The following is a 12,296-nucleotide window of genomic DNA, read 5'->3' on the forward strand; positions in this document are numbered from 1 at the left end:
AGCATTTTGGTACTTCAGGTGAATGCTTGTCAGGTAATTGCCATTTACCCCTCAAAATCAAGAGGCCTTGCTCACTCACAGGTTTAAAGGCTGTTGGCTTTCAGGTCAACTGTTCATTCATTTTGTCACTCGTGTAGCTTACTGAGAAATAGCTCTGAGCGGTCAGAAAACGACCGAGGCTCAGCTGAGCTCAACTCTGTTAAGGTGCAAGGGGCCGTGCAGACGCCTGTAGCTGCTGAATTAATGTGGGTTGCAGATGCATCCGTAGTTTACTGGTGCTGTTTATTAGCCAAGACTAAGTTTAGCAACGTTCAGGGAGTCCTTCTCTCTGCAGTTTTTACGCTTCCCATTCTCCTGCACCCCTCCATGAGCCAGAGCTGGAGGGGCAGCTAGTGGCCTGTGTGTCCGCTCAGGGCCCTTTCCCATATGAAATTCGGCGTTTCGTTGAGCTATCAAGTTACCTTCTTCCTCTAACCTGTGTTTCATTTAGCACACAGCTGTTTCTGTGATATTTTTGGGTCTGCTTTTACTGCGTCGCTAATACATCCTTTTGAAAATAGCGCGAGGTTCACCCTGAGAATTCATGATTTCCATCCCCAGGCTCAAGCACTATGGGGGTGCGGGGAAGAAAGCTGTGTAGGCAAGACCAAAGGCAGCTGTATACTGTGAAATAATAAGTATCAGGCAAAATACAGTATCACAGCTAATAGATGTATTTTAAAAGTGAAAACATCTATGTTTAATTGCATTTAAAGTACGTAGTGAGAAACCACAGTTATACATTGTTATAACAAACCTTTACATCTGAAGTCAGAATAATACAAAAAAAGTGCTGATTATATATGGTCAAAATAACTGAGGCAAAATTTCGACAACATCTTCTAAAATATTAGCATGTGGCCCCTGCCAGCAACACTCTAAAGGTCAGACTGAATAATGTCAGTGACAATCACTGGTTTTCCTTAGCTTACCCAAAAACAACAACCCAAAAAACTGTTTTGTTTTTTTGTTTGCTTTTTTTTGCATAGCTTTCAATATTGCTGCACTCTCACCTCTGCATATTGCAAGCCCATCTCAGTTCTGAGATAATTTCTTTAAAGTTCTGAATATTTTTAATCCAGTTCTCCTCAAATACATAATATATATTTTCTACCAATTATAAATACATCATTTTTATTAATCTGATTTCAATAACATGCATTCGTATAATCACTGTACAATCAAAATAGACATTGACTTTACACAGTGTGTATGCTTTTATTTCAGCGATATTGTTCAGACACACTGCTCAACAAATCAAGCAAATAGGGAAATAAAAAGAAAAAAAAGGAGGGGGAAATAACCTCTGGGAGGAAACAGAATCTCACAGTGTTTACAGACAAAAAAACGAAAGGAAAAATACTTATCGGAAAAAGGGTTTATTAATACATAGAAAATCCCCACAATAGTTGAAACACACTTTAGGAACTAGTAAACACGTTAAATAGAGTTGTGCCAATTACGCAGTGCCCAAGCATCTGCTTGCTCTTAATTAGATGGGGAGGTGAATGACCACTGTTTATTTTCATTTTCCTCATTAATTATGAAAAACTGCATTTAATTCATCTTGCATGGTGAGAGACTGGCTGCGCAGATGTAAGTCGTAAGGGAAGTGGCTCTCTGTAGGCAACCTGAACATAGAGCTCTGCCCAAGGGGACCCCTGGGTGGCACTGCACAGTAATGCATGCCATAATTGTAATTTTTGCCATAGTCCAAGCTTTCTTCTTGCTTCAGGGAAAATATCCCATTATAGTTAATTGGGGGAGGACTTAAGGGACCTTCAAACTGTGGGCTGGCGCACTCGGGGGAAGTGCTTTCATAGAAGGACTCATAAGCGCTGCAGTAATTGTAAGGTTTCATGGACTTGGAGTTGTCGAGAGTCCCATGCCCCGGAGGGGTGCCAAGCTCGGGGCTGTGGTAGGGGGGGTAGAAGGTGGAGTAGGGCGAGCGGGTGTGATGGGCGCCTTCGCCCGCCTGGCCCATCAGGAAACTTCTGGCATTCAGCTGCAGGCATCCCGCCACCAAGTTTGTAGTTGGCTGGGACAGACCCTTGCACAAGTTTTGGACGAAGGTGAGCAGGTCGGGTCTCTTGCCAATTCGCAGGATTTCAGAAAGAGCCCAAATGTAGTTCTTGGCTAGTCTTAAAGTTTCTATTTTGGACAGTTTTTGCGTTTTAGAATAACAAGGGACCACTTTCCTTAAATTGTCCAGAGCGTCGTTAAGGCCGTGCATCCGGTTCCTCTCTCTAGCATTGGCTTCTTGTCGCCTGAATTTGATCCTTTCCATCCTTATCTTGCTCGTCTTTTTTTTCCGAAGGCCCCTTCGCCTAGGCAAGCCATTCTCATCCTCCTCTTCTCTCTCTTCCTCCTCCTCCTCTTTTTCTGTGTCTTCTCCAGGAGATCTTTTAATATTCTTTCCTCGGAGCACAATCTGCTTCGAAAAGCTTTCTGGGTTCTTCATTTGCTTTTGGTCATCGCTTTCTCTGGAAAACTTTCTGCACATCTGGGATTCTGGCATTACAACAGACTCATCAAACGGTAGTGTTAACATGGTTCTATAATCTTAAGTTACCTGAAAGAATGCCAGCACAATGTTTAAATATTTCCATTTTTAAAGTTTGCCGACTTACACACACATCCTCATGCACCTTTCGTGCGTCTGCGTGCACGTTCTGTGTATATGAGTGTGTGTGTGTACATAAATGCACAATCTATATTTTTTGCATAAAATGCCAGTTGCAAATGCCCACTTTTTAAAAAATAAAAGCTGTCCAGAATTTTAAAATCACTCGAAACATTCAAGATCTTGCAACTAAAAAGCCATGTTTCTCACAGATAAGTATAGAGTAAATCAATATTTAAAATGTACAATTAGCTCCCTGCTCATTTATCTTATTTTTAAACAAGCCCTTCGAACCTTCGCCACCGTGGAATTCAAAGAAATGCAAAACATGATAAAGCAATACAGAAATTTCATTAATCTAAATTCCCCTGGGTGAAAAAATGAGGCGAGCGAGAGCAGTCTTAAAATTGAAAAGTGCCATATCTCTATTAACTGATGGTTAAATATTTTAAAATCACTTTTTGACTTATATTTCAAAGTATTTTTTTCCCTCCACGCTTCTTCCCTTATGAATCAAGATATTAAACTCCAGTAAGTTAGAGTGGGTGAGAAAAAAAATTAATGGAACATCCCCCCCCCAGATCACTCAGCTAGTAACATAATTAAAAACGAAGAAATTTTTTTCTAATGATTTGTATGAAAATCACATATTACTTATTTCATATTGAAAAAAAAATCAGAATTATCTAACCCTAAACGTATTCAGATTAGAGTTAGGAAATAAAATCCCCCTACCTTTTTTTTTTCCTTTTTCCCAGCAAAAATTCTAATTGATATTATCTGTTTAGTTAGAATAAACTTATTTGCTTTTTCTCTTTTTCTTTCCTCCTTTTTTTTCTCCCTCATCAATTGTGGTGGGGGGGAGGTGAAAAATTTCCTGCACGCTATAGCAGTGTTTATGTTCTGCGAGGCTCAGACGTCTCCCTCCAGCTCGTAGCTGACAGGAGCGGTCTGTAGATTCTGACTGCAATCCTGCACGTGTGCTCAGAATCCAGCCTGGAATAGGAAAATAATTTCATTTTCCCAATTATTTTGCTTTTGTTTGCAGTTTGGGAGCAGCAAAAGCTTGGATCCCACAGTTCTCAAAGAGACAAGCAAAACGAATGCAGGGACTTTTTTTAATAGAACAAAACTAAACAAAAACCCCAGTCAAAGACTAACTCTATCAGTATTGTCTACACACTTGCAATATTACATAACACCAATGAAAGTATGCAATTGCATCAGAAGAATAAAATGTTAGGAGGAGTTATTAGACAGTAAATAGCATACATAAAATACAAGACAATGATACTGTATCTTTAAACACTTGCATGCACACCCAGCACCAACTGAAATATATCTTTATTTGTATTACCTTAGCTTTTTATTTCATTCAACAATCAGTTTTCATTTTTTGCCTTCCAAATCTTTTCAGTCTGAATGTCGCATCGTCTCCTGGAGTCTAGATCTGTGTATATCTGCACTATCTCATTGATCTCTAAAAAGTGACATTGATGCCAACTGCCAGAGCTGGTACCCATGCCATCTGCTAGTGACGTCACGGGGCAGAGAAAACCACGTGAGCCTTTCTCCTGGGACCTTCATTCTGCACTGATCATCTGGCATCCCTCTAAGTGGGTACCAGCATTCATGTATCAACACAGAAGGTTAGACTGATAGAAAAAAAAAAAAAAAGAAAGAAAAAAATCTGCACCAGCATTTCACATACAGTAGGTGCATTTCCACTGGAGCTGCTTCTTTTTAGCAGTCTAGCTGCACGGATAGACGTGCCAACATTTGGTGCTATCCCTGCCTACAGGTACGGCTGCCCTGTGGTTGTTAATACAGTATTGTTTATATGAAAAGTGCTGGCTTGTATTGATCCGAGTCCCTCCGGTGCACCTGGTACCCAGGAAAAAAAAAACGGCAAAGAAGGGAAGGCAGGAATGGGGAAGTAATGCCGGTGCTATAATACATAGCACGGTCACAAAAAGTAGTTTTTGTGTGATGCTGCTGGGAGCGATTTTTGGGGTGTGGGGTCTTTTTTGAGTACAGCGTGTTGCCCCAGAGCACAGGGTAACAGGGGCAAACCTCCTGCCGGCTGTAAGAAATCCTCCCCTCGCATCCCTCAGTGGTTTTTGACATTCCCAAAAGAAAAGAGGCATTTGTGGGAAACTGGATGTACAATGTGAAGATTTAACAAACGATGCCTTTTTTCGGAAGTGTGTGGCAGGGCTCGCTGGTCCCCGTCCTGCCCTGGTGCGATGCAGTGCGACTGGGGCGCACCTGCTCCTGGTGGGGTGACACACTCGCAGGTGTAACTTGGGGTGCTTGGAGGGTTTGCACCTCTGCCAAATTTTCTTTACCTGCCTGGCCTTTTTGCGAACACTTCCCCGATATCTTTTTAAAAACTGGGTTATTTCATTTGGAAACATGCTCTTCCTCCTCCTAAAAATCTCCCCCTGCTCTTCCATTTGCCTCCCTGGCTGCTCCTTTCTTCATGCCCTTGTTTCTCCCGTCAGCTGCCTCTCCTGTACTCCCTGCTCTTCCTCCCTTAACCCTTTTGTCTCTTTCCACAGGCAAGAAACTGTTAAATGAAGCTGACAAAGCCTCTCGGCTCAGCCTTGCCATGGAGCTTATGGCAAACTCCACCTTGGTGTGTTTGGGGTTTGTGGTTTTTTTTTTATTTAAGGAGTGGCATGTCACATATAAGCGATATCAAGAGAGTTACAGGGGGAATGACATGTCATCTTAGAAACATTTTTTTTAAAGTTTGCTTTCGTTATTATCGCCTATCACTGCTTTTTAGTGACTAAGTAATCTCTATTTTAAAAAAGTGAGCGATTGAGTATGCTTTTAGTATTAAATTAATCCCTGGCAGAGCTGCTATTGTTATGGGTCTGTGTCAGTGTTTCCATTATAAATCCTGTTTTTGAAGGGTTTATAACTCATCTGCTTTAATTCACATTGGGCCCAAGCTTGGCATTAATGTTCTCAGCCCCGATCCAATTATTTTGTTTTCAGAAAGTTTCATTTAAATCTGTTTGGGCATTTTTTGATTAGAGAGGGGAACAAAAAATAAGGCAGCAGCAGAACAACGGGTGTGTGGGGAGAGCACGTTATGTACATCTACATGTATGTGCTTAATGATTTTAGAGCCTTTCATTAAAAAAAAAAAAAGCCCTCACTCCAAACTTTGTATTTTTTTTTTTTTTTTACAGAAGTGAGACATATCGCGTCATTCATTCTTTACGGAGCTCAGGACTTTTTTTTTTTTTTTTTAAGGCAAATGTATTTGAAGTGACAAAGATGTTAAAACTTAAGTGGCAACTGTTCAAAAGGAGCAAGAGCTGTAATATTCATAACATTAGTTTCATTTTATCCCAAATATTACAATCTGTGTAACACAGGAGAGGGTAGAACCCCATTATTCTCAACAGGAATTTATGTATTAAGATTTATATTGTGCAAGGTCCTAAGGGTTGTCAACCTTTTCAAGGATTTTGCATATTCAGAGTATTATACAATGCACGATAATCTAAATATGCAAAGTCCTAAGGAACCAAACCCTGTTTCAATGCATACTAAAAATACTACAAGAAATTGAAGGAAAGGTTGACATTGTAGTGGCTCTGTGTTAAGGGAAGGACCATCAAAATTTCCAGTTATATCACCCAGCCTCCAAAATACACTTTTATAAAAATATTTCCTCTGTCCTTTTTTATTGCTGAAGTTTTTATTGAAGGTTGAATTTTAAACTACTCAAATGTTATTGCAAAATGCATTTTTGAATGGCTTTTATACTGCTACTAAAAACAAAATAAATGAATTAGTTTGTGTTGAAGGATTCCCTCTGTAGTTGTAACATTATATTTTTGCAGATTCTTAATCCATCATTTGACCTTTTTAATATTTTCAAATAAATAGTGGAGAAACAAAATAGCTGAGATATCAAGGTTTAAAAAGCCTCTACTGTGCATGCATAATAACTTTTCATAAGGATTTTACTACGCATTTTGTATTATGGATCCATGATATGCAAATGTGTACTGCTGTTAATATGCATTCACAGCATACCCCATAACTGCTGCTTTGCTGTCTACTGTGAATGCATGTTAAGAATAATACACAAAACAGTTAAATGCACTCTATAGAACGGCTGCACAGCACCAAATATGTTACTGAACACATACCACAAATTTTTTTCCTGTGCCCAGGCTGTATAGTTTTGAATTATAAGTGACTCTATTTCAAATGCAATATTATTATAATACATTTAACACAGCCAAACATTAATAGATTCACTGAAATAATATTGAGTTCAAAGGACTGCAGATCCTCCACAGTGCATCAGGGGGACTGACCCAAACTGCACTGCAATCAATGGGAGTCCTTCCAGTAACTTCAATACACTATCATCGGATCCCCAGGGAATGTCTCTACTCTTTTCTTTTTTCCACTCTTTTTTTTTTTTAAATTTTTTTTTATTTTTTCATTGTCCTCTCCCACTTTCGCAACTGGCCCATATCTCCCAGTTTTGCTGAAACAGGAGAACTGCAACAGAATTAAGGAACTCTAATGATTTTTTACTCAGGACCAGTTTGGTATGTGGTAGTCTGGGTCATTCACTGGTAGCAATGGGACCTCGTGGACAGCGGGGGACTGTTCAGAAGGGGGAGTTAGCTAAATCTTTTCATTTCTTTGTTTCCTCATCTTTCTAATGTAGGCACTAAATGTCGCAGCAGCTCTGCTCCTCGTGCGTGTAAAGTCACAGCAACAGTCCTGCAATGCCAAACTCCCTCTTAGTCACTCATGACCTGGCGTGAGTTTACCTTCCTGCCACAGCACCCACATGCACAGCCCAAACACCTAGGGAGGACCAGGAATACCCCCTCCAAACCCGCTTGTCTCTGGGCAGGCTCCAGCATTTGGTGTCTATGCCAGAACCCGACTGTATGCCTGCAGGAAGGTTGGACTCTCAGCTTCCCTCGGCAGGTACCTCTGCTGCCTTGGGAGGGAGACTGGGGGAAAATGTATGTCTAACGCATCCTAAATTGCAAAGCCAGACCACGAGGGGCAAAAACATGGGCAACAGTATGAAAAACAGTGGCTCCTGGCTCCAGTCTCCTGCTAAGTTCAGAGCTCAGGAGGAGGTGGGAATACTTGTTTGGTTTTTTTTATGGGGTTTTTTGTTTGTTTTTTTATGGTTTATGTTTGGGTTTTTGTTTTTTTTTTTTTTTTTTTACAAAAGTAGGGCAAAAGAGGATGGTTTCTTGGGCAGGGACTCTGGTCTGCCAGCCCCATTGAGTTTCAGACTGGTCAGAACTGGGACCCTCTGGTGAAGGCAGGACTGTATCCCTACAGGAGGAGCTGCTGGGGGAGGAACCAGACCATCATGCCATATGCATGTTGTATGCCAGCTGCCTATCCTGTGTGCAACTAGCACACTATGGGACTAAAGTGATGTGCATCCCTGTCCAGGGGCAACCCAGCCCTTTTCTGCCTCTCTGCATCCCTAGTATTCTGCCATAGACTACGGACTGCTTTGTGAGGGGAACCTGCTGTTCCCATCAAGTTGGCTAAGTCCTCTCCCACCAGTGCTAAGATGATGTTCAGGGATATATGTCTTTCTCCCAGGAGAGATTAAAGAAGACACTAATAAGGAACCCCGGCTTCAGAGAAGTAACCTACATTAGCTCAAGAGGATTCGGTTCAGTCTGAAAACGTGATTTTAACCCATCTGCTAATGCTGCAAAATATTATAAATATACTTTGCACTATCTAAGTCCCCTGTAATGAGGATGTACTTCTTGCTCTAATCAGACATCCTTAGTTTTATGTTTTGAATAGGCTGTTAGGGATAAATACGGAAGAGCTGCAGAGGGGTTAGTTACTCTATTTTAATGGGAGTCGCTTGAGTAAAACATGAATTTAGAATCGGAAAATGGTCTCTAATACTAATTGCTTATGGTTAACCAAAAATGAGTTTGTGACCAGAAATTGCTCTAAGATTTCTGAAACACATGACTAGAATGGGTCTGATTTAGATATGACATACATTTGGCGTAATCCTATTAATTTTGAGCTACTCCTGGCTTACACTAATGTAAATGAGTTGAGAGAGGATGGGACCAAATAATCTTAAGATGGAAAATACATTTTTTTAAAAAATTAATAAAATGCGTTCCACCTAGAAAAGTAATGGCACAGTATAGCCTGAAAGTTTTATTACCAGATTAAGAAGTGATATGTACGTTGCAGCAATATGGGATTTAAGGTACTTCTCTCCCTGGGGAAAAATGCTCTAGTCAGACCAGTCATGTAGCTGTGTCTCTTCTTGAAACTGCAGGGGCTTAAGATCATTCCTATTGCTCTGTGGTGTGAAGCAACCCTATGGTACATCTGAGAAACTGGTTTTGGTTTTTTTTTCATTCATACTTGGTGATGGGGGTTGTCACGCTCTGCTACCCTACCTTGAGGATGCTCCGAGATCAGTAAGTTCAGCAGCCTTTAGAGGCTGCCGCAGGGACACTTGGCTGTAGCACACACCCTGACGCTGCTCATCAGCATCTATTCTTTAATGGCAATCTCTGTCAAAAAGCTAGTTAGTGGTGCTGCTTTTTTCCTCCCTTTCTTCTGCCGGTGCCTACAGTGATTCACAGGCATGCTTCCTCCATGTCTCCATTTTGAGAACATCTCCGTCCCCATCAAAACATGTTTTTTGGGATGGACCTTGCAGCCAGTCCCTTCTAGAAGAGACAGTGTGGGTGTGCGTGACCCCAGAACACACCTGCACTGCTTCTCCTTCCCCAAGCAGACACCATGGCTATGATGCCTGATTTTTTTTCCGTAAAGCGGGGGCACTCCTTCCTTGCAAAATCTGAGGCTGATGGGCTGCTTTCCTCTCCCCACTGCAAATCTCCCCCAGCAAGAGGTGCCTGATAGGATATTCTCCCTAGATCACCCATGTGGATGTTCCCGATGCTTTTTCTCCCTTCTTGCAGCCTTTTCCCTGTGAGAGGATTATCCATTGCACTGGGAGCGACAAAATGCTGAGCCCTATGTGGTGAGGTGGCACTGGGGCAAAGCCCCTCTGAGAAGCGGTGGAAGCTCTGAGTGCGTGGCGACGGCACTGACTCAGTTAGAAGAGCTGACCAGCCTTACAGAAAGCACACGCCGAGATGAGCAGTTTGCTTAGGACTATGCAGCGTGCTCTAAATTAAATGCGAGACGCAAGGAAACAGAGAAGTTGAATTAACACTGACTTGACGGAAGTGCAAAATAAAACTTAAGAGTAACGTCAACTTCTGGTGGACAGTTCCCTCCCAGGAAATTATAGGATGTTTTGTAAGGGGAACTTTGTAAAAGATCCTTGCAAAGTTTATGAGAAACTCTGACATTTCCATTATTTGCAGCAGACCTTTGAAACTCAGCAGGGAGAAAGCCCTCAGGCTAGAGAAATGACTTTTCTTTACCCCCATGAAATTTTATCCAGGTTCAGGTGAGCTGTAAGCTCCTAACTAAGAATCATCATTTCATCTCTCTTGTGTGTACTCCTCAGGCAAATTTTAGCAGCGTGCTGAAATAATACTTGAACACCTTAGGAAAAAAAAAAAAACAACAAAACAACAAAACTTTAGAAATAACAATTTCTCTAAACCTATTTTGAAAGCACGTTATTAAAGTTGAGAATTTGAGTAGCTGACAGTAGGAAATGCCAGAGCTACGGTTGCCTATGAAACCTCTGTTCTCTCTCTTTATGTACAAATATGCAGGTAGTTTCTTAACAGCACAGCTCAGCTGAAGTTCTTGTTTGTATGAAATAATATTAAGTGTGGGGCAGGATGACTCAGGCTTACTGTAATGGGAGTATCTGTTCCTTTTGGTTTGCCTTCTATTATCTGAATTTATAACCTTCTGTGGACAGGGCTCTTCCTGAGATACTGGTCTGATGAAGATAAGTAAATTTTCCATTCAAAAACCAGAAAAGCTGTGCAATCAGACATCCCAAGCTGTTAATAAACTATGGCCTCCCTTACATTTCCCAAATCTGCATTACACTTTTGACTCCTCCTAGCATCTGCAATTGCCAACCAGCATCTGCAACATGTGATAATGCATATACTTAAAAACCTCACTGGAGATCTTTCCTTATCAAAAAGAAAGGTAACTTTGGGTTAAAAAAGAAAAAGGCAAACAAGCCTAAGCTAGTGCCAGAATTAAATCTTTATCCTTATAACACTCCTATGAAGCAGAGAAATCCTAGGAGGAAAAGGGAGGCACAAGGATCTTAAGGCACAGATCCTGAACTTGTTCCACTGATTTAAAATGCTCTATGCAAAAGTTAGGAGTAATCAAGAACCCATTGTCTATTTGATAAACAATCCAGAAATTATTTTTCAGAAGCAGATTAGATGAAGTATACAGTCACTGGATCCTCTAGCCTTCCTGCTTTTTGCTGTTACACAAAACTATATGTATCTTCACTGATTTGAAGGCAGTGGAAGATGGACAGCAATATACTTCGGAGAATCTTGACCACCACATTTTACCTCAAGACACAGAAAGTTTGTCACAGCTGAGAGTGGAAGCTGGGTCATTTGAGGTGTTTTACCCGCAGGATCAATTTTCCCCTGACAGTACTGGAGATTTGGTAGCAGAATTTGACCGCAAATACAACAGGATTTTATAAAACTGTTTTCTGGATTCGATTCCCAAGCTTCTGAGAAAGTGAAAGGCACAGCCAATTTCAGCTCAGCTGTAAAATGGTGCTGAATTCAGATTGGGCTGTAATGATCTTTTTCCAAAATCATTTTGGAAAATTGATGTTTAAAGAACATTTTTTCAGTGATGAATGAACAATTCTATGACTTCTAGCTGCAGATCTACTTTTAGAGTACCTGATGTTTCTCATCTTTATAAAAACCCATTTTAATGTGTTTTTCACCAAATTTCCTGGGCAAGAGGACACACTGATGTTGTAAGCTGTAAATTTCTTAGATTCCCATTGCAAGCCTCATAATTTTCCTAGGACAGAGTAAAGAGGAAACGATTAAGAATAGAGCGATGGTTCCCATCTATTCAAGTACACAACTGAAAGAAGTAGAGCTAAAGAGAGGATTTTGCTTCTACCTGCATAGATGTTTTTGGTAAGATCTGTGGATGTTCCCTCGGAAGCAGCATTGTCTAACAACAGTCAATAAAAATTGCCAAAATCAATGTGGAGTTATGACCTGCTGTAAAGAGAGGTGAGGTTATCACGTATTTAAGTACAAGCTGAAGCAAACAGTGGTTTCAGTAATTTCCATCTCTTTCCATCTCTTATATCTGCGTAATCCCTGAGGAGTTATGTAAGCCCTACAGCTTGCCAGCTTCCTCAGCCACCAGGCGTCATGAAAATCAGTGCTTCATGCCACAGCTTTGAGCGCACAGTGTTGTTTTTGGAGGTAACTGCTCTGCAAAGCGGTCTCACCTTACAGGGTGTGCAAAGGAAATCGAGTAGTATCTTTTGGCAGCCCAGAGTTTTCATTTCAGTCCTTGGGCTGGCTGAGGACTGGTTTGAATCCCCAAATAGTTTAAAGCAACCATGGCCAGAATGCACCTGGAAATTTGGCAAAAAGCCTTCTTTTCTGGCCAAATTCTCTTTCCTAGG

At 41.0% G+C, this 12,296-nt stretch overlaps 1 protein-coding gene across 1 annotated transcript; it reads right to left on the reverse strand.

Annotated features, from left to right (window-relative positions):
* Window positions 1-1,576: 1,576 nt before the first annotated feature.
* NEUROD6 (neuronal differentiation 6) lies at window positions 1,577-2,590 on the reverse strand. Its single transcript, XM_050915830.1, has one exon. The coding sequence runs from the start codon at window positions 2,588-2,590 to the stop codon at window positions 1,577-1,579; it is 1,014 nt and encodes a 337-aa protein (XP_050771787.1).
* Between the last annotated feature and the right edge of the window lie 9,706 nt (window positions 2,591-12,296).

This window comes from Gymnogyps californianus, chromosome 2 (assembly GCF_018139145.2).
Source record: "Gymnogyps californianus isolate 813 chromosome 2, ASM1813914v2, whole genome shotgun sequence".
NCBI classification, from domain to species: Eukaryota; Metazoa; Chordata; class Aves; order Accipitriformes; family Cathartidae; genus Gymnogyps; species Gymnogyps californianus.

Coding starts and splice junctions, on each gene's coding strand:
- NEUROD6 (XM_050915830.1), bottom strand. CDS start 2,590: ATGTTAACACTACCGTTTGATGAGTCTGTTGTAATGCCAGAATCCCAG.